The following is a 27228-nucleotide window of genomic DNA, read 5'->3' as shown; positions in this document are numbered from 1 at the left end:
ACCAATTCAGTTCCTGGAATTTATAGGAACTCACCTAGATCCCACAAGAGCCAAGGCACAGATTCTGCAGCACAGATTCAACATGCTCTCCTCCCTGATTTCCATGGTCTAGTCCAGTCCTTGTCCTATAATCAGAGGTTAAGGACAGTATATCAAGAGAGAGACATACACATTTTAGTATAAGGACTGTTATACTTTTGTGTCTCTTTTTCCCTTTAGGGAACTTAAACACTGTGGATGTGTCTAGACTACATCCCTCTTTTGACAGAGGGATGTAAATTAGACACTTTGAAATTGAAAATGAAGCCAGGATTTGAATTTCCCGTGTTTCATTTGCATAATAGTGTCATGGCTCTCTTTCGAAAAAGCGCCATTTCGAAATTGAAACCACAGTCTAGACGTGGTTCTCTTGAAAATAGAAGCCTTTTTCGAAAGATCCTGTAAACCTCAAAAAATGAGGTACCTGTGGGGCATGTCCAGTTCTCCTGGTCCATCTAGCCCAGGATTCTAACAGTGGCCAATGCCAGGTGCCCCAGAGAGAATGAAAAGAACAGGTAATCATCAAGTGATCCCTCCTCTGTCACCCATTCCCAACCTCTGACAAACAGAGTCTAGGGACACCATTCCTACCCATCCTGGCTAATAGCCATTGATGGACATATCCTTCCTTTCATTCCAGAAGGCAATCCGGTTGAATGATTGACATTTCCAAAGTATTTGTTGCCTTGTAGAGTCACATGTTCCCCAAAAGAGTAACTTCTGCCTAGAATTAAAACTGAGAGGCAGAAAGAACTGGGAATATAAGCTTTCTCTCCTGATGACTGAGAGTTTGTGCTGACTGGCTTCCTACCCCAGCCATGGGACTCACTTCTTACAACAGTCTCTGAGCAAATTGATTGCCTCCACTTCCTTGGCACAGAACTCCCATAGAGCATCCATCATAGACTTCAGAAGCATAATGTTTCCGAATTTTCAATCCTATATTTAAATAGGAAGCTCCAACAATACAAGTATCATACCATAAAAAGAATGCTTGGCCAGTCAAAAGCAATACGACTACTACTTGTCAGACCACTTGAGAGACAGAACTTCACATGGTCTGTCTCCACAGTGGGTCATGAGCATTGGAGCATTAGCTGGTAATAGCTTCCATTTGGTGGCAGCATAAAGATGTCTGCTGCTTGGCAGTTGTACAAGCTTGCATTCTAGACTTTTTGAGTCTTATAAAGAAGGCCTAGCAACAACAAATGTGAGCCCTGCTAGTCATAGTGAAAGGAGCTGCCTGGCCTTAGCAAGTCAGGTCTTGACTGCGACCAGGGAGGCAAAGGAACTTGAAGGATAACCAAAGATTTTTCTAGCTGCATTCTATTTAGGTGGGTGTTCAGGGAGAGAGAAGACCTGAGAACCTTAACCCTAAGATAAGGGTGAAGCTAATGAGGCTCAGGGAGGAGGCAGCAATGAATTGAATCAATTAGTACAAACCTCAGGGGTTGGCAATAATTTTTGATGGAGAGGGAGCACTCAAAGAATTTGGTAAGTGGTCAAGGGCCACGCTATTAATGGAAGAGATTTGGGGTCTGGTATGGAGGTTGGGTGCAGAAGGGTGCTTGGGGTAAGGGACTGGTGTGCAGGAGGGGATGTAGGGTCTGGGAAGAAGTTTGGGTGAAGAAGGGGGTTGTGACCTGGGGCAGGGGACTGGGGTGCAGGAGGAGCTGCAGGTTCTAGGAGGGTATATGCATGCAGGAGAGGCTTCTGACCTGGAGGAAGGGTATAGGAGAGGGTACAAGGACTGGGAGAGGGTTGTGACCCGGGACAGGAGTGCAGGAGGGGGTGCAGAGATTTGGGTTGTAGCATGGGTAGGTGATTGGGGTGCAAGGACTGGGAGGAGTCTTTGATCTGGAGGAGGAGTGCATCAGGGGGTGCAGAGTCTGGGTGGGGATATGCATGAGCAGGTGTGCATGGGGTAGGAGTTCAGGAGGGGGGGCAGAGGGTTGGGAGAGAAAGGGGTTGGGGTGCCAGAGGTAGGCTGTGGCCAGGAGACACTTACCTGGGTGGCTCCTGGCCAGCAGCCCAACTAGTTCCTCAGCCAGAGTCCCTGCCTTCCATGACCCTGCACCAGCTGTGTGTGGCTGAGTCTGAACACTGCAAGCCTGGAGGGGGGCGTACTTTGCACGCTGCCTGTCCTGCAAATAGGCAATTCCCATTGGCTTGAAATTGGCCAATAGGAGTTGCAAATTGTACTCGGGGCGTAGTCAGCATGTGAAGCCTCTCTCCCCTCCCTTTGGGCTTTCAGAGTTTAGAGAGCTGCTCTGAACAGTGTGCTAGAGTGTGGCAGGCAGGCAGGAAGCCTGGCAGAGGCTCTTGTAGGCCAGATATAGTGGCTTGGCGGGCCAGATGTGGCCGTTGGACATATTTTGCCCACCCCTAACATAACTCCTATTCATAGGGTCCCTGGGCTGGAACTTGGTAGTGGGTCCTGGTTCCCCTACTGGCCACAGATGAAGTGGCATAAAGCCCAAGACAAAGCTTTGAAATTATATAAGAACAGCCATACTGAATCAGACCAGTGATCCATCTTTCCCAATATCCTGTCTTCTGATAGTGGCCAATGCCCGCTAGTTCAGAGGGAATGAACAGAACATGTGATCCATCCCCCTGTTGCGTATTCCCAGTTTCTTGAAAACAGTCTAGAGACACTGAAGAGTATAGATTTACATCCCTGCCCATCCTAGCTAAAATAATTCAGGCTAAAATTCAACTTGAACTAAGGGCTTAATTTTAAGTGCCCATGGCCAGGGTTGAAGACCCTAGGCAGGGCAGAAAGACTGTTTATTATTGGAGTCTTTAATACCCTGGAAGGAGTTCATTCAGGCTACGTCTACACTACAAGGTTTTTGCGCAAAAATAGCGTGAAAACTCATGAAGCATCCACACCTCAAGCGCGTTTTTGTGCAAGAAAATTTACAGTAGAATGGCAGAAGAGAGGGCTTTTTGTGGTGTAGGTATACCTCTTTCTACGAGGAATAACTCCTTTTTGCACAAGAGTTGGATGCACTTTTATACAAGAAGTTTTTGTGGAAGATCTCTTCTGCAAAAAGCTTCTTGCACAAAAAGCCTGCAGTGTAGACGCAGACTCAGATTTCATGACTTGACTGGAGACCAAGCTTCTGAAGACCCACCAAAACCAGTTCATTGCCTATAGGACGTATCAGAGGGAGAAAGAGACAGTGAGCATTTAAGAGGAGTGTCCAGTTACAGGATCATTCCCAATGAATGCCAGTAAAATGTTTATACTGCACAATCATGCCATTTGTTTATTACTGTTTTACAGAAGCGAATTTAGAATTTGAAGGGGGGATTAATATGATTTTTTTCATACCTCTCCATTTGAAAAGCCAGGTTTTCTTTGCTATGAGTCCAGCTACAGTACTGTGTAAAAATGGCACTTCTCAGCAGATCTTCCTGTGTATTCATAGTTCTATCTGCTTAATTCAGTGGAAACAAGTAAGGGTACGTCTACACTGCATCCCTAGTTCGAACTAGGGATGCAAATGGAGACAACCGAAGTAGTTAATGAAGCGGGGATTTAAATATCCCGCGCTCCATTAACATGATCTCGCCGGCGCGCTAGTTCGAATCACAGCTGATTCGAACCAGGAAGTGCGCGCCAGGACGCGTTAGTTCGGACTAAAGCCCTTAGTCCGAACTAATGTTACTCCTCAAAAAATGTTGAGTAACATTAGTTCGGACTAAGGGCTTTAGTCCGAACTAACGCGTCCCGGCGCGCACTTCCTGGTTCTAATCAGCTGTGATTCGAACTAGCGCGCCGGCGAGATCATGTTAATGGAGCGTGGGATATTTAAATCCCCGCTTCATTAACTACTTCGGTTGTCTCCATTTGCATCCCTAGTTCGAACTAGGGATGCAGTGTAGACGTACCCTAAGCTCTTAATATTGATGGGAATGTAGAACCAAAAGAGCTTTGGGAGAGTGAACTGCATTTTTTCCTGGCCTGTGCATCATTAATAGCTAAAGCTATACTAATTCATACTGGGAATGAGGTGTGCATTTTTAACAGTGAAGCTAATTAACTATTGGAACATTTTACCCTGGGTTATGGTGGATTCCCCATTGCTGACAATATTCAAATCAGGATTCTTTTTTTCCTAAGAGATGTGCTCCAGGAATTTTTGGAAGAAAGTTAAATGGCCTGTGTTATACAGGCAGCCAAACTAGGTGATCATAATAGTCCCTTGTGGTGTTGGAATCTCCATACAGAATTGCTGTCCAGAGTTCATATGCAAAATTTCCCCTTTCTTTTCAAATTCTGATTTGTTATATATGAGTAACTCCACTGAGGATAAAATGGTTGCACAAGTGCAACTAAGGCATAATTTGAGGCTTGACATGGGACTGCCAAAAATCAGTATTTCAAATCTGATTAAACAGACAATCTCACAGGAAAGGCTGTTCTTATAAGATTTCCAATCCTCATAAGAGTCATTCGTCACTAATAATACATATTCAGTGTGTTCAGAGGAAAGTTACAGTAAGTCATGAGTAAGTAATGTGTTTGCTTTATTTATGTGTTAGCAGCTTTGCTTTAAAATAAATACTTCCTTTCAACACTGATTCACACATAAAAAGTGTTTATTGAAGGAAAACACACATAATATGAAAAATATCCGATAACCACGTTAATTGCAGGGAACTGTGAACAACTCATTTTATAAATCTTATATGCCTTAACTGTAAATTTAAAATAATAATTATCAAACAGGAAATTGTCATCTTGACAATGTGATGCACATTAGGCCTGAAGGAAAAAGCATCCTGTTTGAAATTTTATCATAAGGTGAGTTTTATGTTTTCAGATCTCAGAGGAGTAGCCATATTCATCTGTAACTTTAAAAACAAGTAGTCCTGTGGCACCTTAGGGTATGTCTATACTAGCCTCCTTGTTGGAACTAGGGAGGCTAATGTAGGCATTCGAAGTTGCAAATCAAGCCCGGGATTTAAATTAGTTCAAACTAGGGAGCTAGTGTAGACATACCCTTAGAAACTAACAAAAATATTTAGAACAGGTAGGACTTCCCAGGCCTGGCGCACTCGGGACCTGAGTGGTTACAAACCAGAGTTTGCTGGACCAGAGGATGTTAAGTCTCCCCTCCCAGTTTTATGTGTCAAGGCTCCCCTCCCAGCTGTCAGCCCTGCTCCCTTACTGGCCCCACTGCCCCCACTCCTGCCAGAGCTGCACTCCCATTTGGGGACAGAGCTGTGCTCCCCACCATGCTGGGGGTGCCAGGCACTGCTGTCTCAGCCTGGCCTGAGCAGTGTTCCTGCTGCCCCGGCCTGGGCGGAGTTGCATGCCTCGCTGTGCCCGCTCAGGCAGGGTTGCGCTCCTGGCTCTGTTTGCTTTGCCAGGGCTATGATCCCAGGTACTGGGCCCACTGCCTGCAGCCCCTGCAGGGTTGCACTCTACACCACCAGCCTGAGCTGGGGGCTCTGCGCTCCACCACGCCAACCCACTGCCTTTAGGGCTGTGCTCCCCACTGCCAGCCCAGCCCCTAAACCTGGCCAACTGTGGTTCTCTGATCCACCAATATCCATGGTCCAGTAGAGCCACGGATGTGGCCAACAAGAGAGTCCCAGATTTTAGAAGTTTAACCTGTAGCATGACCTTTCGCGGGTAAAACCCACTTCATCAGATGAGCACATCATTTTACCCACAAAATCTTATGATACTATATATTTTTGTTAGTCTCTAAGGTGCCACAGGACTACTTGTTGTTTTTATGTTTTTAAACATTTGATTGTTTATTTAGCAGCGGTTTATCTTAACTGTTAAATTAACTGAAGAAATATTTTTAAAACAAGAGTAGAATTTAACTTACAGACGTTTTAAAGCTGGGCCAGATCCTTAGCTGGTGTAGATCATCATAGTTCTATTAAAGTCAATCACAAGTACATACATTAATGTAGAATGAGGTCACATTAATGTAGAACTGGAATGAGATCTGATTCTGCTTTACAGTCTCACAGATCTTTTCTACTTCAATTCAAAGCTGAAAGAATTTTTTAAGGCCTGTAGAACAGACTTAAGAAATCTGCAGCATCAAAGCCTTTGCTTTTTCATCAAAGGTGGAGCAAATAACAATCTCAATAATTAGGTTTGCCCTCAAATGATTTCATATGTCTATTCCAGTGCAGGTATGTGCAAACCTTGTGCACAGTTGTCAGATAACTTTTTTTCTTAGTACAACCCATTAGGGCAGCTTGAGCACCCTCTGTTGTCACACACCACTGCCTGCTGGTATTAGAGGACAGAACTACCCTGACTCTCTTCAGTTCCTTCTAGTAATTAGATATAGAGTATAGTCAGTGCTAGTGATCGGCTTCAGTTTTTAGGCCCTTTTTGATCAATTTGATTCTTGGTTCCAAGATTAGAAATGGAGCCATGCCACCCTTTTAGGGGTTCAAGTTCTGCTGCGTATATGCCAGGCCTTTGCTGGTCCCATGAAAGTTCATCAAGATCATCAGCACTTCAGACAACTTTCTCTGAATCTTAGTACCAGAACCAGTACTGATCACCTGGAAGTAGCTCAGACAGCTCCTCCACAACAACATGCTGACCAGCCATTGCCTCAGCATCATGGTGCATCCTCTTCTGTATCATGAGATTCTCCACTACCACAGGACTACGGGGATCGCCAAGCAGTGCTTAAAAGGGTGGGCTCAATTTTAGGCATTCAAGTGGCAGAAGTGTAGATCTAATCTCTCCTTTGAGTAGGAGCCATAAAGGAAGGTCTTCTGTTCCTCAGGGGTAATGATTTTTATTGCTGCAATATCCTTATTCTCAAAGCAAAAGGAGGTCTCAGGCCAGTTTTAGAGCTAAGAGAGTTAAGTACCTGAAGAAAATAAAGTTCTACGTGGTTACCTTAGCTTCTATTATTCAGTGAGAGTGCACAGCATGTGCACTTTCTCAACTGGTACTGATACAAAAAGCTGTCCAACACACAGGTACACATGCACCTGATGAAATACATGTGTGAACATCTCAAAGAACAACAGTTACAATACAAGTGAGTAAATATTTTTCCCTGCAGCTACTCCTCCCAGAGTGTTGGGAGGTCACTCTTTTTCCTGATAAAATCCTGTCACTCTGGCTATGTCTAGACTACAAAGAAAAGTCGAAAAAAATATGCAAATTGTGGTTTGTAATTTGCCTATCTTTTTCTGCTTTTCTTTCAAAAGAGGCTTTTCCGACATTTGGCGTGACTACACGGTGCCAAATTTTGGAAAAATCTGCTCTTTCGAGCCATCACTTCTTCCTCATAAAATGAGGTTTACAGGGATGACAAAAGTATGTGTCCGCTTTTCGGAATGTTTTTTCGGAAAAGTGGACACATTCCGTGGACGTAGCATTGCTTTTGCAGGATACCTCCAGTATTCCAGAAAAACACTGCAGTTTAGACGTAGCCTCTACACATATGTTCTTCTGAATTATGTATATACTGTGGCAGACTACAGCCTGTGAACTGCAAATATTTTATAGAAGGCGGCTATATTAGGAGTGGGTTAATGCCTTCTTGTTTCCCAGTTAGACTCACCTGAATGCAGCCCAGCAATCAGGGCAGACAATGGAGGCCTAATTAGGAGTCAGCCTGTAACGGGGTGAATTAAGCACCTGCTGCTAGTTAAGGCCTCTGGGTCCCTATAAAAGGGTTCCTCCGAGGCAGCAGGGGTGGAGAGTTTTGAGAGGTCCGCTGAGCCGAGCCCCGCCCCGCCCCGCGGTAAAAAGGGGGAAGATAACAGAAGGAAGTGGTGGGTGACAGGAACAGACCAAAGGCCAAGAAAAGGAGATTGGTTCCCCTCCCCCCTTACTCAGGACTTGCCTGTGATGAGAAGGACTCTGTAAGCGGGGATCCTTGTCTCTGGGAAAGTCCCAAGGCAGTGAAGGCGTTACCGTGAGTCTCTGAGGCACACAAGAAATCGTCAAGAAGCGCAGAACCCCTGGAGAGCTAACAAGGGACTTTGCCACAGTACATATGACGATGTATGTTAGTGTAGCAGTGCTGATGTCCACAGTTCAAACAGGATGTTGGTAAATTGAAGTGGGTTCAGAGATGAAACTCAAGAATGATTAGAGGATTAGAAAACATGTTTTATAGTATTATATTGAAGGAGTTTGATCTATTAGGTTTAATAAAGATAAGTTTAAGGGGTGACTTGATTAGGCTATTAGTTCCAATATGGGGAACAAATATTTGATAGTGGTTACAGCTTAAATTCTCCTGATCTGGTCAAAATTCCAAAACTTTCCTAACAGGAGCAGTTTCTCTGCTCTCAGGATCTTCTCTACATTCTCTGCAGTCTCTCTACAGTTTCCCCCATGCTGCTATAACATTTTGCTCTTTATAAGAAATGGACCAGGGTTTGCTTTGGCACAGCCTCTCTAGCCCAAGGGCAAGCCACCTTGTTACAAGGCATTTTAGTAACACGTTACTAAATAATTCCATCCAACTGCATCCATACACTGAGTTTATCTTATTGTATGTGATTTTTTTTCTAACTTGAGGAAGAAAGTGTATAGTGTATGGGGAGGTGCAAAGAAAAACGGATGATGCATTTTATGCATATAGTTACATTTTATATTTATATCCTTGTGCTCAGTCAAATGATAAGAGGGGAGTATAGGAGAAAGATTCCGTTTTGGGATTTGTTTTTAGTGGGAACTGCAATTTCTCCATGAGCAACACTGCCCGCACACTAGTAATTATCTATGAGTTCAAGGTCCTTTCACATTTTGTAGACCTGGAAATCAATGCAATCATCAGTAATTTATGATTGTTGTCAGATGGTGTGTTAAGTAAAGTTATTCTCTTTTAAACTCAACCTAGGAGCTTATTTCATGATTGATTCAGATTTGAATATCTCCTTTTTCAGGGAAGCAATGTAATGGAGGATCAGGATCTGTTGGAAATAGGAATACTGAACTCTGGACACAGGCAAAGAATATTACAGGCAATCCAGCTCCTTCCAAAGGTACAGTTTCTTTTATTATTGGGTTACCAAGTATCTGAAAAACATAATACCATTCTTCAGCAGAAATTTGGACATTGTGAGTCTAATTTCCTACTGCCTTATGCTTTGCCTAGTCAGCTGCACCATGTACTATTCTGGTTTGGTAGCATTTTAGAAATATTTGATGATTATAGAAATATTTGATGTTTCAGTATTTTAGCACATAAAGCTAAAAACAAATGGTGTGGGGCTAGGGATTTGTTTGGGGACAGCTTTTACTTAGTGACTATTGGGTCACATCTGTAAATAATTTTTTGTCTAAAATCCAGACTAATTTTCTTGATATAGAGGTCAGATTGGAAATGTACAATTAAGTAATCTGAGAAACTCAAGATATTCCATTATGGATTCAATCCACCTCTTTCATATGTGGATTGGTGACTATGTGGATTGGAAACTGCTGATAGTCATCAAGTGTCCTGCTAAATATTTGAATTCTGCTCTTCAGATATATGATCCTGTAATTTGCACTTATTTTTCCAATATATTTTGGGTGCAAGTTGGTCTTCATTATACACTGGAAGTGTGTGAAGCGTGCTAAGAAAAGATGCTTGCATCATTGGAATTTAAACTACATGCTAGATAGAACACCACAATTTGCCAGTAGGTAATTAATATCTGCTTCTTGCTAGCTTTGACTTTTGCGGAAACTTGAGAAGATGCACTAGGCATCTTGTGACCCTGCAGGTTGTCACATGATTTGAGAAGCCATCTAAGGCTATGTCTACATTGCAGGCTTCTTGCACAAGAAGCTTTTTGCGGAAGAGATCTTCCACAAAAACTTCTTGCGTAAGAGCTCCCACACTACAAAAGCACATCGCAAAAACAATGTGCTTTTGCGCAAGAAAGCGTCCACACTCATTGGATGCTCTCTTTCATATAAACCACCCAAAACCAGTTCTAGCCAGGCTTTAGGTCACCAGTTGCCATTGCCGGAGCCCTGCTCAAGTGCCATTGCCGGAGCCCTGCAGAGACACGTGCTTAACGGGACCCCCCCGCCCCCGGACAGCAGTTTCTCTGTTTCTACTGCCAGCTTGCGGACTTCCGTTGAGGGACAGCAAAGCATCAGCAGTGCCTGCTGGGGTTGCCCTGTTCTTTTTGGGGATGCTACAGCTTTTTCCTGTTGTGTGCTATGGAGCCAGAGCTGTCCCTGGACAGGTGACAGCCCCGCATGGCCATGCTGCAGTTCCTGCAGGATTTTCTTCCAGCTGTCTACATGTTCATGCTGGATGTGGACTCAGAACTCCTCCTCGTCACCCTCTGCATGGCTGCAGCTGCTCCACTCTGGCTGCCGCACCCCACCATACACAGAAGGTTCTGGAGGCTGGAAACCAGTTTGGACTGGTGGGACCGGCTGGTCATGGAGCGGTGGAACTACCAGCAGTGGCTGCAGAACTTTCACGTGCGCAAGGCCTCCTTCCTTGAGCTCTGTGCCTCACTTGCACCCACCCTCCAGAGATGCGAAACCCACCTGAAGGCCGCCATCCCCCTGCAGAAGCAGATTGCAATTGCCCTGAAGAAGCTGGCCACCCCAGACAGCTACAAGTAGGTGGCCAACCAGTTTGGGGTGGGGAAGTCCATCATCAGGGCCCTGCTTATGCAGGTAAGGAGCTCAAGGGCTGCAGTCCCTGCACAGGGGCAGGGGGGTGTTGGATAAGGAGAACTCTCAGGGGGAAAGCTGGGGACTGTAAAGGGTGGACTGGGGGTGGGGTGGAAGCCCTGGCTCTGGGGGCTTGTGCCATCCCACCCTCTCACAGCCCTGCTGCTGGAGGAGAAGGCACAGGCTCATAGGGGGTTACTCCTGGAGGGTTGGGAGGGGCAGAGGAGGGGAGGGGGACGAGCACCTCCCAAGGGCTCACACAACCCCTCTCATTCTCTGTTTTGTGTGTTTCTTTGTCTCCTTCTGCAGGTCATCAGGGACATCAACTCCCTGCTGCTACGCAGAGTCGTCCGTCTCGAGCATCTGGCCGCAGCCATGGCCGGATTTGCTGCCCAGGGGTTCTCAAACTGCAGGAGAGCCATTGATAGCACACACATCCCCATTCAGGCCTGGACCATCATCAGCCCAGTTCATCATCCGAAAGAGCTACTTTTCTATAGTCCTACAGGCGCTGATGAACCACCAGCACCACTTTACAAACATTTATGTGGGGTGGTCAGACAGGGCACAGGATGCCCAAGTTTTTAGGAATTCCAGCCTGTGTGCCAAGTTGGAGGTGGGCACCTTTTTCCCCCACTGGGACTTTGTTGTGGGTGACCAGAACATGCCAATGTGCATAGTAGGGGACACAGCATACCCGCTCATGTCCTGGCTGATGAAGCCATACACTGGCCACCTGGATCCCAGCAAGGACCTTTTCAATGCCTGCCTCAACCAAGTGAGGATGCAGGTGGAGTGTGCCTTTGGGCGCCTCAAGAGATGCTTATGCTGCCTCCTCACCCACCTGGACATCGGGGAGTGCAATATCCCCAAAGTGGTGGCAACGTGCTGTGTGCTCCACAATCTTGTTAGAGTACAAGGGGAAGGCCTTCCTTCCAGGGTGGGGGGCAGACGCTGGCTGTGAGGGCCATGTGTTTGAGCAGCCCTGAACAGCTGCCACCCACCAGGCCCATCAGTTGGGAGTGCGCATCTAGGAGGCCCAAGGAAGAGGTTCTCTCAGGCCCCCCAGTTACTCTTCCCAGGACCGCCCCACTAGGGGCCTGTGCCTTTCCGCTCTCTTCCTTTCCCCTCTCCCCCCTCCCCTTGCCCTTTCCCTGACCTCCCAATAAACATATCTGTTTGGTTTGAAAAAAAAAAAGGAGTGTCTCTTTATTGAACATGAGCAGAAGGTGGGCAGGGGAAGGGGGATGTCTGAACTGTGCTACCTTGAGTGCAGAGACCTCTTTGGGGTTGGGTGAGTCTGGGGACCAGAAAGGGGTGGGCAGGAGGGGTGGCTAGAACAGGGTCAGGGTTGGCAGGGGGGCCAGGAGGAGGGGCCATAGGCATCACTTGGGGAGGAGGCATGTGCATTGGTAAGGGAGGAAGCAGAGGCATGACATGGGGAGGGATCAGAGGGTATAGCAGGGTGGGCAGACGGATGGGCAATGGCCATAGGAAGGGGGCAGTAGGGTGGAAGGCAGGTGCAGCAACATCAAGTGAGTGTTCCCCCATGCGGGACATGATGCTGCACATGGTGTTACACCATGCTATCATTTCAGTCCATGCACACTTCCGCCATTCCAGGTCCACATTGAGCCTGCGTGACAGAGTGTCATGGATGTCATGCAGGATGCCAACATGTTGCTTCAAGAGGTCCTCTGGTCCCCAGGCTCATCTGCAGGTCCCCCAGACTCTGGCAGGTGGCTGTGGCAGTGATGTGGCTCCCACATAAGAGGGAGAGGGTCATCAGTCATCCCTACACACACATTCCCTGAAGCTATGCCTTCCTCTATGAGTGGCGACCTCACCATTCCACAGCCCACAAGAGGGGGATGTCCCAGGTGCAAGGCCATGTGTGGCCTGCACAGTATGCCCTGTGTCACGGAGCCTGATGTGGCCAAAGGACCATGGTGCTCCCTTTCTTTCCACCCCCCTCCACATACACCACAGCCAAGCAGGCAAGGGAAGTGTCCAGCCACAGTGGGATCTCCTCATGGATGGCAGAGGACTCAGGAGCAGCCTGCCCCTCCCTGGGGTCTGCACACACAGCTGCGGCTCGTGTGCTGTCTGTAGGAGCGGCTGCTGCTTAGCACATGCAGGCATGCCCATGTGCTGTGTGCAGCACTCCGGGGGGGGGGGGGGGGGAGGAAGGAGGCAAAGGGTCGTGCCTGCTCCCTTGCAGCTATCCTGCTTGCAGCTGGGTGTGCCCACCTCCCCACTGAGGGCAGGATGTCTGTGCCCCTGCATGAGGCTGGCAGCAGGATTCCGGCCATGTTCAGCCCAAGCTACACCATGCTCCCTGTGCACCCGCCTCCCCTGCCCTGTGTGTGTGTGTGTGTGTGTGTGTGTGCCAGCTCATCTGAAGATCCCTCCCAGGCTTCTGAGGAGGCCTGGGAGATATCCTAGCTTGCGGGGACTGGCTCGAGGGACAGGGTGATGGTCCCTGACTCCTGCTCTTCCTCCTCTGGCTGGGCCTGGACCTGGCCCTCCGGCTTCTCCTCAGGGGCAACCTCTGGGTGGATGACTACCAGGGTGTCCAGGCTGGAGTCCACCATGATGAGGGAGTGAAGAGATTTCCCCACTCCTCGAGATGTGGTGGAGCTCCGTGTAATAAGGACAGGTGTGGGGTCCTGCACCTGAGCACACCCTGCACTCCATGGCCTTCACGTACCCCTGTTGGAGCTCCTTCACCATTACCCAGACTTGCTCCATGGTTAGGACAGGGTGACGTCACACCACCAGGGATACAGCCATGTGGGAGAAGATCTCCACGTTGCAGCACTTGGCCCGGGGATCCTGGAGCGACTCCTCCTTGCCCCACAGTTCGAGGAGGGGCGTAATCTCCAGGCCACTCCGGGATGGGGCACACCTTTTTGTCCCTCTGGAGGGGGGGTCCTGGGACCTCTGGGGCTGCTCTCAGGAAGGGCCAGGGGGGTCTCAGGGAGCTTCCTGGTTGGCCATTGTGGCTGAAGCAGAGCCACACAGTGAAGGCACCTGCTCTCTGCAAACTTCGTGCCAGGGTGCCTGCAGCTTTAAGGGGAGGGTCAGCAGATAGGACCTATACAGTTCTGATTAACTTGGATGGAGTGGCCAAGAGGCCACCTGTTTTTTTTTTTCTGGAGGCCAATTTTTACGCAACGACCCTTGCTGCCTGTCCACACACACCTTTTTGCACAAGAGCTCTTGCACAAAAAGGAGTTATTCCTCATAGAAAGAGGAATACGTATACCACAAAAAGCTCTCTGTTCTGTTGCTTGACTGTAAATTTTCTTGTGCAAAAATGCACTTGAGGTGTGGATGCTCCGCGGGTTTTTGCGCCAAAAACCTGTAGTGTAGACGTAGCCTAAGGGAATAATGTCAGGCAGAAGCTGGGTCTCAATTCTGCTTAAGGCCAAGGAGGCTGAAAAACGGACCCTGAATGCATATTGACTCTGTAGAAGATAGAGCAAGAACAAATCCCAGAGTAAGGTGTATGAGTGCTCTATCCAGTCTCGCATCCCTACAGTGAATGTGTGCAGAGCAAATACAAGATTTTCCAGGCTGTACAGTGAGATGAATTAGGTGAAAAAGGCTTTCTGGTGCATAACGAACAGATGAATAAGTAAGGGTGTGAAGAACAGCATGTTCTGGCTGGTATTGAGAAGGACAGGATGAGTGAGCATCTGGTGCGTCCTTGTATGTAGATGGTCACTGTCTGTATGTAGTGCAGCATGGGTAAATATAGTGGTATGTATTTCATTGACTGTATTTGAAATACAGATGGAAGTAAGGTGGACTAGAAAATAGTTTGTTTTTTTTTAGTTTATAGGCAGAGTGTACTGAATTAAGTTTGATGTTTAAATTGTAACTGTGAATTCTAGAGTTTCTGGCACTTTTTAGCTATAACTTTATGCTAACATTATTTTATATTTTTAATGTTAGCTCTCTTCCATTGAAATATTTTGTCCACATGTTTCCTTTTTGTTTATTGAGGATCATGCATTTTTCTTCTTCTTTCTCTAACTCAAAAAAATAGGAACAAGATTTTATAATATTGCAGTGTTAATGAAAGCCATGCTTAATAAATGGGACTCATGAAAATTATAAGCTCTGAAGCCTAGACTGGAAACATCATTCAAGAAATGCCACAATTAATACCCATTGTTCTGCTTATTTTTATTATTCAGCCCTAGATGTGTGTGAAGTTCCTATGCTAAATCCCAACATTAGTTGCATATTTGCAAAACAAATATGACAAAGAAATACACAGCTTTTACAAATACAGAACATTATACATGTCCATTTCTAATCTTGCTTGCTGTATGTGGAGCTAAAGAGTCACAGATTATGCCACACATCCTCTCCCATTGAATAGCTCCCCTAGGGTATGTCTACACAGCAAAGTTATTTCGAAATAACGGCCATTATTTTGAAATAATTTTACTAGCACCTACACAGCCAAACTGCTATTTTGAAATAAATTCAAAATAGCCGAGTGCTTATTTCAGATTTGGTAAACCTCATTCTATGAGGAATAACACCAAATTTGAAATGGCTATTTTGAAATAAGTGCTGTGTAAACACTTATTTCGAAATAGGGGGCCTCCAGCCTTCCCAGGGTGCCCTAGTGGCCACTCCAGCCTCAACCAAGAACACTTCTCTCCCACCCCACCTCCCTGGATCCCTTGAAGGGGTAGACTCTGGCCACAGTGCCTGTGCCAGCTCCAAGCCTGCCATCTCAGAGCCAGCAGTGTCTGCCCCTGACCCACTGGCCCCAAAACATGAGCCAGCAAGCCACTGGCAGCCAGCCCTCCACCGCTCCCCAGGAGCAGTCTACCAGCTCTCAGGAGCCTGCCAGGGCCCGGAGAAGGCAGGCACCTACCTGGTCCAGGGTAGAGATCATGGACCTTATTCAAGTTGGGGGGGGATGCCCCCAATGTCCATGATCTCCACATTAGATGGAGGAACATGGCCATCTATGGCAGGATAGCTGCCACCCTGGCCACCAAAGGCCACATGTGAACCCAGGAGCAGGTTTGCATGACAATCAAGTTGGTCCAGCAAGACCCTGAACCCTGAGCTTCCCCTCCTCCCAGGTTTCCCCCTCCCCTCTCTCATCTCCCCTCTCCTGCCTCCTTTCCCCAGTCGCACCAGAGTTTCATCCCCCCCCCCCCGTGTTGTTAAATAAAGAGAGTTTGTGTACATGAAAATACATATATTTTATTTGACATCAGAAAGATGGGTTAGGGAGGGGTAAGTGGAAGGACATGAGGGAGGAGTGAGTTACAAGCCCCCAGTGGGACAGACCAGGGAGGCTCTTAGTGCTCCTCAGGGTGGAAGCTCTCCCACAGGGCCTCCTGGATACTGACAGCCCCCCGATGGACCTCCCGGATGGCAGCCTGCAGAAAGTGCAGCCAGGCTCGGAGGAACGCGTCCAAGAGAAGCACCAGGGGCAGCTCTGGCTCCATGTTGAAGAGTGCTGTGGTGTCCCGAGTGAGGGCAATCAGAGCATGCAGAGACAAAATGCTTTGCTGTCCCTCATCAAGGTAGATAAGCAAGCAGAGAAACCTGAGAACTGGCTGTCCAGGGGGGTCTCTTTAAGCGCAGACCTCAGATAGCCTCAGGCAGCAGCCCCGCACAGTAAGTCCTGACCTGGTGCCCTGCCGGAACTGGTTCTGGCCAGCCTTAAATGCGATTCAGAATCCACTCAGTGTGGACACGCTATTTCAAAATAGCAAAATGCTATTTCAAAATGCATTTTGTGTGTGGACGTGTTATTTCGAAATAAGCTATTTTGAACTAACTATTTTGAAATAAGCTATTTTGAAATAACACTGTACTGTAGACATACTCTTACTTACATGTACAGACTCCCTGAGGTATGTGGTACTACTCAATATGAGTAAGGATGGCAGAGTCAAACTTTAAATGAACCCTCAAAACCAGTTGCTTCTGAGAATAAATGAGTCATGCGGTTTCCTGGTAGAAGCCACATTTTGTAAATCCGAGATCGTTAAATACCTTTGAATGACTGGAATTAGTGCTGTATAACAGTCAGAAGGTGTTTGGAGATTGCCAGCTGGGGCAAAAAATAGTTCAAAAAGATAATGTTCTTAATGCATCTTTAATGTAAAAATGTTATACCAAAATGAAGGAAGTTGGAAGCAAACGCTGTGCATCACAACTCTTTATTTAAAGGATTTGGCAACACAAGAGAGCTTACGCTGTAATAGTGTGTCATTTCCTATTCAAAACCCAGGGTTTTTTAAAGGAAGAGCTGCCAAGGGCGTAAAGCCATAAATCAGTATTATAATAGATCTTATCTAATAAGCCCATCTTGGTTATATTCTCAATTAGCACACAGCAAATTTTGAAAATCCTTTTACAGCCTGCACGGAAAAATACAGTGATAATGTATTTGTTAATCTGTTGACAAGTCCAGTCCCATCGTATTTTCAAGATAAGTATATATATTTTAAAGTGTTTTAAGATATCCAACCATGTAAGCACAGTAGGACTATGGAACAGACAGTGTAAAGAGGTTGTGGAAGCTCCTTCACTAGAGGTTTTCAAATGGAAGCCATATGTCTTGGATGGTATAAACCAACAAATCCTGCATCTGAGCAGGGTTTTAGACCCTTGCAGTCCCTTCGAATCCTGTGATTCTATGTGTGGTGATAGAGAAAAATCTTTTAATATAATTTACTTCTAAAATTTCAGTATTTCTATTCACAATTCTTTTAAAACTTCAAGAGGTTCTTGTGGGGCATTTTCTATTTCTCATTTTGTGACTGTCTATAACTAGAAAACCGAGGGAAGAGGGCATGTTTTTTGAGGAACTTGTCTTGTGTCTTAACACTACTTGAAACCCACTTTCTTGCATCAGAGAATACAGGATAAGCATAGACAATAAAACAAGTGACAAATCTAATGTTATACTTTGAAAATGTTGATTTTTAAAAGTTGTACTTTCCCTGACCAACCTTCATTTTTGTGAAAATAGGATTGGAAAAGCAGCAGCGAGACAGTAGTAGAAAATGAAAACTGTCCTTTGATTTTTAGATGCTGGTTGCCTGCTGAGTAATGAAAGTTTTGCATTTCTAATACAACTGACAGATTTAGGAGCTTACCTGCAAAAGTTTGTAATACTTTAGAATAGGAAAAAATACATATATAAATTACATATACATATATATAATTATAATTACATATAAATATTGATACATTTCATTCTATACTCCCCTATGCTGTATTTATACCACTATAACAAAATGGCTGTGTCTAGACTGGCCAGTTTTTCTGGAAAATCAGCAACTTTTCCAGAAAAACTTGCCAGCTGTCTACACTGTCCGCTTGAATTTCCGCAAAAGCACTGACGATCTCATGTAAGATTGTCAGTGTTTTTGCGGAAATACTATGCTGCTCCCGTTCGGGCAAAAGTCCTTTCGCACAAAACTTTTGCACAAAAGGGCCAGTGTAGACAGCCCAGATTGGTTTTCCGCAAAAAAAGCCCCGATAGCGAAAATGGCAATCGGGGCTTTTTTGCGGAAAAGTGCGTCTAGATTGGCACGGACGCTTTTCCGCAAAAAGTGGTTTTGTGTAAAAGCGTCCATGCCAATCTAGACATTCTTTTCCGAAAATGCTTTTAACGGAAAAGTTTGCCGTTAAAAGCATTTCCAGAAAATCATGCCAGTCTAGACGTAGCCAATGGGTTTACCCCAGAATCATAAAAATGTTACTATTTTTCCTGAGTAATGATTTATCTCAGGAGAAATTGGCTAAGAGACCAAATTATAGTATAGTTATAAAAGATAAGCAAAATTGGAATAATCCAGTCAGATTACTGCTTTCATAATGCCATTTGTATAGGGTTGGGCTTGAGATACTGGAACAAATGCTGGTTGCTCACTAACGTAAATATGTAGTAACTCCTCCTGCAATGAGGTTTAACAGGTAGTTCGGAATAAGACTATTTTGAATGCCCGTTTTCCTGCCGCATGTAGACGCGGGCAGTTAGTTCGGGCTTGTAAATTTAAAAAATGGCAACCGGCCAGGAACATGCAAATCAAGCGTGGGATATTTAAATCCTGGGCTTGATTTGCAATTCCGAATGCCTGCATTTTCAGCCTTAGTTTGAATTAGGCTGCAAGTGTAGACATACCCTAAGGCTACGTCTACACTGGCCCCTTCTTCGGAAGGGGCATGCTAATTCTGAACTTGGGAATAGGGAAATCCGCGGGGGATTTAAATATCCCCCACGGGATTTAAATAAACATGTCCGCCGCTTTTTTTCCGGCTTGGGGAAAAGTAGGAATAAGAGATCCTCCGGAAAAGGGCTTTATTCCGGAGGATCGTGCCAGTCTAGACGCTTTTTTCCGGCTTTTCCCCAAGCCGGAAAAAAAGCAGCGGACATGTTTATTTAAATCCCGCGGGGGATATTTAAATCCCCCGCGGATTTCCCTAGTCCCAAGTTCAGAATTAGCATGCCCCTTCCGAAGAAGGGGCCAGTGTAGACGTAGCCTAACAGATTAACTTGGCTATCCCCTGAAGTTTCTCTGGTGGTATTAAAGATGGTAACTGTTGCCCTTCCTAAGGAAAGGAAAATGTAATATTAGATAGGCTGAAGCAATTGAGGATGATGTTACAGTCCAGCCCTGTTTCCAATAATGACAAAACAAGACAATCACACACAACAGGGAATAGAAAAGAATATCAAAGATAGAAAATGTAATCTTCTCGAGTGTTGCAGCCTCATTGCTGGAAAAATACAGGCCTTAGCACATAGTCTTATCAATCACTCTGGCAAACTTGTACTTGCTATTATAAGGCATTACTTTTAGTTGCTTCTTTGGTGACAGGCTTACAGCAATGTTGTCAACTAAGACAGACTCTTATTATACAGAAGGCAAAAGAAGAGAGGAAAGAAAAGAAATTAGGTAGGGGAGGAAATGGACACATAGGAGGGAGGAGGGGGAGAAGTGGTAGATGAAGTCCCATTCCAGGAATGTTTGGGATTCACTCCCTGTGCCAGTGGGGTGGCAGTGTCATTTGGGTTCGCAGGGAGGATTGGGGTACCCTAGGGTCTGAGGGGTCTGGCTGCGGTTGCAGACTCAAGGGTGGTGCTAGGGATGAGGGTTTTGGATGGTATTCTGGGCTGGGACTGAGGTGTTCAGCGGGTGAGAGGGGAATCAGGGCTGGGGACAGGGGGTTGGTGTGTGGGGCTCGGGCTGGGGGTGCGGGTTCTGGGTTGGGGCTAAGTATCATAGAATCATATGACTGGAGGGAACACTTAAGAGATCTTCGAGTCCCCTGCACTAATGGCAGGATCCAGTCCATCCTTGATCTGCCAGGTGTTTGTCTAACCTTCTCTTACAAATCTCCAATAATGAAGATTCCACAACCTCCCTCAGCAGTCTATTCCGATGTTTAACCACCCTGATAAGACATTACTCTAATGTCAAACTCAGACCACCCTTGCTGCAATTTCAGCCCATTGCTTCTTGTCCTATCATCAAAGGTGTAGAACATAAGAACATAAGAATGGCCGTACTGGGTCAGACCAAAGGTCCATCTAGCCCAGTATCCTGTCTACCGACAGTGGCCAGCACCAGGTGCCCCAGAGAGGGTGGACTGAAGACAATGATCAAGTGATTTGTCTCCTGCCATCCCTCTCCAGCCTCTGACAAACAGAGGCCAAGGACACCATTTTATCCCCTGGCTAATAGCCTTTTATGGACCTAACCTCCATGAATTTATCCAGCTTCTCTTTAAACTCTATTATAGTCCTAGCCTTCACAGCCTCCTCTGGCAAGGAGTTCCACAGGTTGACAACACGCTGTGTGAAGAAGAACTTCCTTTTATTAGTTTTAAACCTGCTACCCATTAATTTCATTTGGTGTCCTCTAGTTCTTCTATTATGGGAACTAATAAATAACTTTTCTTTATCAGCCCTCTCCACACCACTCATGATTTTATAGACCTCTATCATATCCCCCCTCAGTCTCCTCTTTTCTAAACTGAAAAGTCCCAGTCTCTTTAGCCTCTCCTCATATGGGACCCCTTCCAAACCCCTAATCATTTTAGTTGCCCTTTTCTGAACCCTTTCCAAGGCCAAAATATCTTTTTTGAGGTGAGGAGACCACATCTGTACACAGTATTCAAGATGTGGGTGTACCATAGTTTTATACAGGGGCAGTAAGATATTCTGGGTCTTATTTTCTATCCCTTTCCTAATAATTCCTAGCATCCTATTTGCCTTTTTTACCGCTGCTGCACTCTGTGTGGAAGTTTTCAGAGAACTGTCCACGATAACTCCAAGATCTCTTTCCTGATTTGTCGTAGCCAAATTAGCCCCCATCATACTGTACGTATAGTTGGGGTTATTTTTCCAGATGTGCATTACTTTACACTTATCCACATTAAATTTCATTTGCCATTTTGTTGCCCAATCACTCAGTTTGGTGAGATCTTCTTGGAGTCCCTCACAGTCTGCTTCTGTCTTGACTATCCTAAACAGTTTGGTATCATCTGCAAACTTTACTACCTCACTGCTTACCCCTTTCTCCAGATCATTTATGAATAAGTTGAAAAGGATTGGTCCCAGGACTGACCCTTGGGGTACACCACTAGTTACCCCTCTCCAATCTGAAAATGTACCATTTATTCCTACCCTTTGTTTCCTGTCTTTTAACCAGTTCTCAGTCCAAGAAAGGACCTTCCCTCTTATCCCATGGCCATGTAATTTACACAAGAGCCTTTGGTGAGGGACCTTGTCAAAGGCTTTCTGAAAATCCAAGTATACTACATCTACTGGATCCCCCTTATCCGCATGTTTGTTAACCCCTTCAAAGAACTCTAATAGATTAGTAAGACAGGATTTCCCTTTACAGAAACCATGTTGACTTTTGTCCAACAAATTATGTTCTTCTACATGCTTCACAATTTTATTCTTTACTATTGTTTCGACTAATTTGCCCGGTACTGAAGTTAGACTTACCAGTCTGTAATTGCCAGGATCGCCTCTAGAGCCCTTTTTAAATATTGGTGTCACGTTGGCTACCTTCCAGTCATTAGGTACAGAAGCCAATTTAAAGGATAGGTTACAAACCACAGATAATAGCTCAGCAATTTCCCATTTAAGTTCTTTTAGAACCCTTGAATGAATGCCATCCGGTCCCGGAGATTTGTTAACATTAAGTTTTTCTCTTTGTTCCAAAACCTCCTCTAATGACACTTCAATCCGGGACAGTTCCTCAGATTCATCACCCACAAAGGACGGTGCAGATTCAGGAATCTCCCCAACGTCCTCAGCCGTGAAGACTGAAGCAAAGAAATCATTTAGTTTCTCCGCAATGGCTTTATCGTCCTTGATTTCTCCTTTTATAGCTCGATCATCTAGGGGACCCACAGGATTTTTAGCAGGCTTCCTGCTTCTAATGTACTTAAAAAACATTTTGTTATTTCTTTTTGAGTTTTTGGCTAGCTGTTCCTCAAAATCTTTTTTTATTACATGTTTACACTTGATTTGACAGTGTTTATGTTCCTTTCTATTTATCTCACTAGGATTTGACTTCCACTTCTTAAAAGATACCTTTTTGTCCCTCACTGCTTCTTTTACATGGCGGTTAAGCCACGGTGACTCTTTTTTAGGTCTCTTGCTATGTTTTTTAATTTGGGGTATACATTTAAGTTGGGCCTCTATTATGGTGTCTTTAAAAAGTTTCCATGCATCTTTCAGGGATTTGGCTCTAGTCACTGTGCCTTTTAATTTCTGTTTAACTAACCTCCTCATTTTTGCGTAATTCCCCTTTTTGAAATTAAATGCCAGGGTGCTGGACTGCTGAGGTGTTCTTCCCACCACAGGAATGTTGAATGTTATTATATTATGGTCACTATTCCCAAGCGGTCCTGTAACGGTTATATCCTGGACCTGATCCTGCACTCCATTCAGGACTAAATCGAGAATTGCCTCTCCCCTTGTGGGTTCCTGCACTAGCTGCTCCAAGAAGCAGTCATTTAAGCCATTGAGAAATTTTATCTCCGCTTCTCTTCCTGAGGTGACATGTATCCAGTCAATATGGGGGTAATTAAAATCCCCCATTATTATAGAGTTTTCTATTTTGGTAGCCTCTCTAATCTCCCTCAGCATTTCTATGTCAGTATCACTGTCCTGGTCAGGTGGTCGGTAATATATCCCGACTGCTAATTTCTTATTATCGGAGCATGGAATTTCTATCCATAGCAATTCTATGGAACATGTTGATTCACTTAATATTTTTATTTCATTTGATTCTACATTATCTTTCACATACAGTGCCACTCCGCCACCCACCCGGCCTGCTCTATCCTTTCTATATATTTTATATCCCGGTATGATTGTTTCCCACAGATTTTCCTCATTCCACCAGGTTTCAGTGATGCCTATTATGTCTATCTCCTCATTTAATACGAGGTACTCTAGTTCACCCATCTTATTAGTCAGACTCCTAGCATTTGTGTAAAGGAGAATACTTTTTCTACCACCTCCATGTAACAATTTTTTATGTACTTGAAAGGTTTTAGCATGTCCCCTCTCAATCTTCTCTGTCCAGACTAACAAAACCCAGTTCTTTCAATCTTCCCTAATAGGTCATGTTTTCTAGATCTTTAACCATTTTTGTTGCTCTTCTCTGGACTTTTTCAAATTTGTCCACATATTACTGAAATATGGCACCACTCTCCAGCTGAAGCCAATTCAGTGCATAGTAGAGAGGAAGAATTATGTTTCATGTCTTGCTTACAGTACTCCTGTTAATACATCTGTAACAGGTTCTGCCTTTCGTGTGAGCACCCTTTGGTGGCTGAGGGGGGTCTCACAGTATTTACTCACCTGTCTGCAGGCGAGACAATGTCCAGTCAGTGGCCAGAGATTAGGCCTCTTCTTTTACCCCCACCCCCGGGTGTGGTTTGCAGGGGGGGACCCTGTCCACTCCTCTGGGTCCCAACCCAGGGGCCCTGTAAGTAGCAGTTACCTGCTGAGTTTCAATGTACTTAGTTGCTGTCATGCCCTGGGCCACTTCCCTGGGATGCTGTTCCATCAGCCCTTCTCTAGAGCCTTGTGGCAGAGTTCCCCTTGTCCGGGGTTCTGCAGGGCTGTCTTTGGCTTTTTTGGCTAGCCTTTTTTTGTCGCAGGACCTGGCTCCTATCAGATACGATGCCCAGCTACCACCCTGAGGTCTGCCTGGGTCAAGTTCCAGAAAGGATCTGACAGGCCTTACCTAGCAGCTCCTTTTAGAGCAGCCTGCTGCATCCTGATTGGCTGAAGCAAAGGCGCCACTCTACTCTGCCTGGAGGACGTCTCTACTGCTCCTGTTGCTGGCCAGGGTGCTGAAAGGCTTCCAGCAGGGATGTCAGGCTTTGTCCACCCCATCACAACATCCCAGAATGATGTTTACTTTTTTTGCAACACTGTCGCACAGTTGACTCATATTTAGGTTGTGGTTCACTATGACCCCCTAGATCCATTTCAGCAGTACTCCTTCTTAGGCAGCCCTCACTCTCTCACATGCCCCAGCCCTCTAAACCAGCCCAATGAAAATGAATGAATGAGGATGGGGAGACTGAGCAACAGAGGGAGGGTGGATGAGATGGAGTGAGTAGGATATGTGGCCTATGAGAAGGAGTTGGGCATGGTCAGGGTTTTGGAGCAGGGATGGGACAAAGGTGTTCGGTTTTGTATGAGTAGAAAGTTGACATACCTAGTTTGTAAGCCCAATTCTCACAACATAAGTAAAAAAATAGAAATTGTGTTTTAGGTTTGATATTTCAAAAACATCTAAGGGTACATCTACATTTCATGCTTATGTCAAAATAAGTTATTCCAGAATAGTTATTCTGAAATAGCTTATTCCGAAATAGTACGTCTACACTGTACGGAAGCCTCAAAATTAGTCCGAGGCAGGCTTCCCTAATGTAGATGTGCTATCTCGATTTAGAGCCCCAGGAGGCACTAGGGAGGAATAACTTAGAATGGTCCTGCTGAGAGGCTATTTTGAAATAGCAGCAGTGGACCATCTATACATGCCTATTTCGAAATTGCTATTTCAGAATAGGCTTATTCCATGTAGAATGAGGTTTACAGATTTCAGAATAAGCCGTCCATTACTTTGAAATTATTTTGAAATAATGGAATGGCTGTGTAGACACTTGCATTGTTATTTCGAAATAATGCTAGTTATCTCGAAATAACATTGAAGTGTAGATGCACCCTAAAGGTATGTCTACACTAGCCCCCTAGTTCGATCTAGGGAGGCTAATGAGGGCAACCAAAATAGCAAATGAAGTGTGGGATTTAAATATCCCGCGCTTCATTAGCATGTTCCTGGCCGGTCGCCATTTTAGAAATTGACTAGCCCGAAGTAACTGCCCACGTCTATGTGCGGCAGTGAAATGGGATTCCGAATTAAAGCCTTAACTCGAATTAGCTGGTAAACCTCATTGCAGGAGGAATAACAGCTAATTCGAGTTAGGGCTTTAATATTTAAAATCCTGCGCTACATTTGCAATTTTGGTGGCCCTCATTAGCCTCCCTAGATCGAACTATGGGGCTAGTTTAGACATACCCTGAGTGACTAGGAAGGACAAGTCCCATCTGAAGAGGGAATTCACTCAGTATACAGGTAAAAGGAAACTCAGACCAATATAAAGATGTAGGGGGACACTCAGCCCTGGTCTACACTAGGGAGTTATTTCAAAATAACTCAGTTATTTTGAAATAACAAACAGAGCATCTACTCTACCAAGCCTGTTATTTCAAAATAAGGGACTGGTTATTTTGAAATAATAATGCCTGCTTTCCACGAGAAATAATGCTTATTTTGATATAGTTATTTGAAATAGTAGTATTGTGGATGCTCCACTGCTGCTTTTTCAAAATAACTATTCCCTCAAGTCATTCAAAGTAATAACTCCCCACTGCTTCTTGGGGCTGTATGTCTAGATAGCGCATCCACATTAACGGAGCCTGCTTTGGACTAATTTTGAGGCTTTCCTGTAGTATGGACATGCTATTTCAAAATAGTTATTTTGGGAGTTATTATTTAAAAATACGTTAAATAATTTCCTAGTGTAGACATACCCTTAGTGCACAGCAGGCTGGTGTGGGTAGATTTACATGACAGCTTGCTGCAAACTAAATGTCAGTGTTGAAAAGTCTTTAATTAGGCACTTTTGAAAATTTTCCCTTAGGCAAGAATATCCAGAGCTTTGCTGGTTAGGGCCAAGTCATTTGATATAGAGAATGATAAGCTAATGAAGGACTTTGAAAGAACATTTGAAGGAACAGGATAGCTATGTGTGTTTTAATCTCCATTGTTTTGGACAGAATGGTGAGAGAGGTAAGGTGACAAGTTACAGCTCTCTTTGTTGCTATTCTCAGCAAGAGACCAAGGAACAGCGGTGTCAAATTGTCCTCTCGCTATTAGAGGTGCTGCTTCCAGGTTAAGGGTTTGAGGCATGTTGGTGTTGCAGTTTGGGGAAGCCAGACTTGCCACTGTTCTTACTATACCATTGTCCTTTCATAACTACCACAATCACCTGGAAACACATTCTAATGTCCACAAAGTGTAAATTATGGCAGTAGATCGGGGATCAACATTACAGTCCCGTATGCAGGAATTTCTGTGCGGGGGTGCTTTTTTTGTAAATGTGGACCGCAATTTTTTTAAATATAAAGGAGTTCAAAACAGTCATGCAAAGAGTGTGCATAAGAGGAGGTTAATGAAAATCTAAGTGGAAACAGTGATCGGTAAAATGATTTTGCCATAACCTACTAAAAATGTATACAGTAATAAAAGTTTTATAGAAATTACCTTCAGGAATCTTGCTGTAATATCGTAATGAAAAACAATATTCCAAAATATTCCAGTCTTCATCTTCAGAGTTTTTCAGTTTAGACTATATATAGGCTAGTAGTAGTTAAGTAGATTTTAGGTGGCCTGATGCTTGTGGGATGCCCAGCAGATCTTAATTATAGCCCAATTATATCCTATACCAGGGATGCCCAAGACATTGATTTCAGCTGACCAGTCGATTGCAAGTGGTCAACCGGCAGATCACAAAGCAGACCACTTCCCCAGCTGGATGTGAGGGATGAGGCAGAATCAGTCCCTGTCTGGCCAGGCCGCTGCAGCTTGGCCCATGGTGTGGGCTGGTGGCTGCCCCGTTTCTGTCTTCCCCCTGCAGCATGGGGGAGGGAGGCTCAATCAGCACACTACCCCAACATCCCCAGATCAGCCAGAATCAGCCCAAGAGGAGACCGAGGTGTGGGTGAGTTCACACCCTTCACCCCTCTGTGTACAAGCCTGATTAAAAACTGTTCACCTCAACTGCAAAGCAGTAAGTCTTCTCATCATTGTCTATTCACATCACTGCTAAAAACACACTCACACTGTATGAAAAACAAATAAATAAAAAAATCCTCCTAGTTGTGAAGAAGCTGTTTGTAGCTTGCCAAATTATGTACAACAGGAATGGTGTTCATAGTTATC

General features: G+C 45.0%; 1 protein-coding gene across 11 annotated transcripts in view; it reads left to right on the top strand.

The window, feature by feature from the left end:
• ANKS1B (ankyrin repeat and sterile alpha motif domain containing 1B) overlaps positions 1-27228 on the top strand; it is an 823383-nt gene that overhangs the window by 523509 nt on the left and 272646 nt on the right. For all 11 annotated transcript variants that reach the window (XM_075933985.1, XM_075933942.1, XM_075933974.1 and 8 more), the window contains one exon: positions 8947-9045. In XM_075933985.1, coding sequence (XP_075790100.1) covers positions 8947-9045 — 99 coding nt within the window. The remainder of the gene's footprint in view (positions 1-8946; positions 9046-27228) is intronic.

The sequence above is a fragment of the Pelodiscus sinensis genome, chromosome 1 (genome assembly GCF_049634645.1).
Source record: "Pelodiscus sinensis isolate JC-2024 chromosome 1, ASM4963464v1, whole genome shotgun sequence".
In the NCBI taxonomy this organism is placed as follows: domain Eukaryota; kingdom Metazoa; phylum Chordata; order Testudines; family Trionychidae; genus Pelodiscus; species Pelodiscus sinensis.
This window is presented reverse-complemented; position numbering and strand designations above follow the sequence as displayed.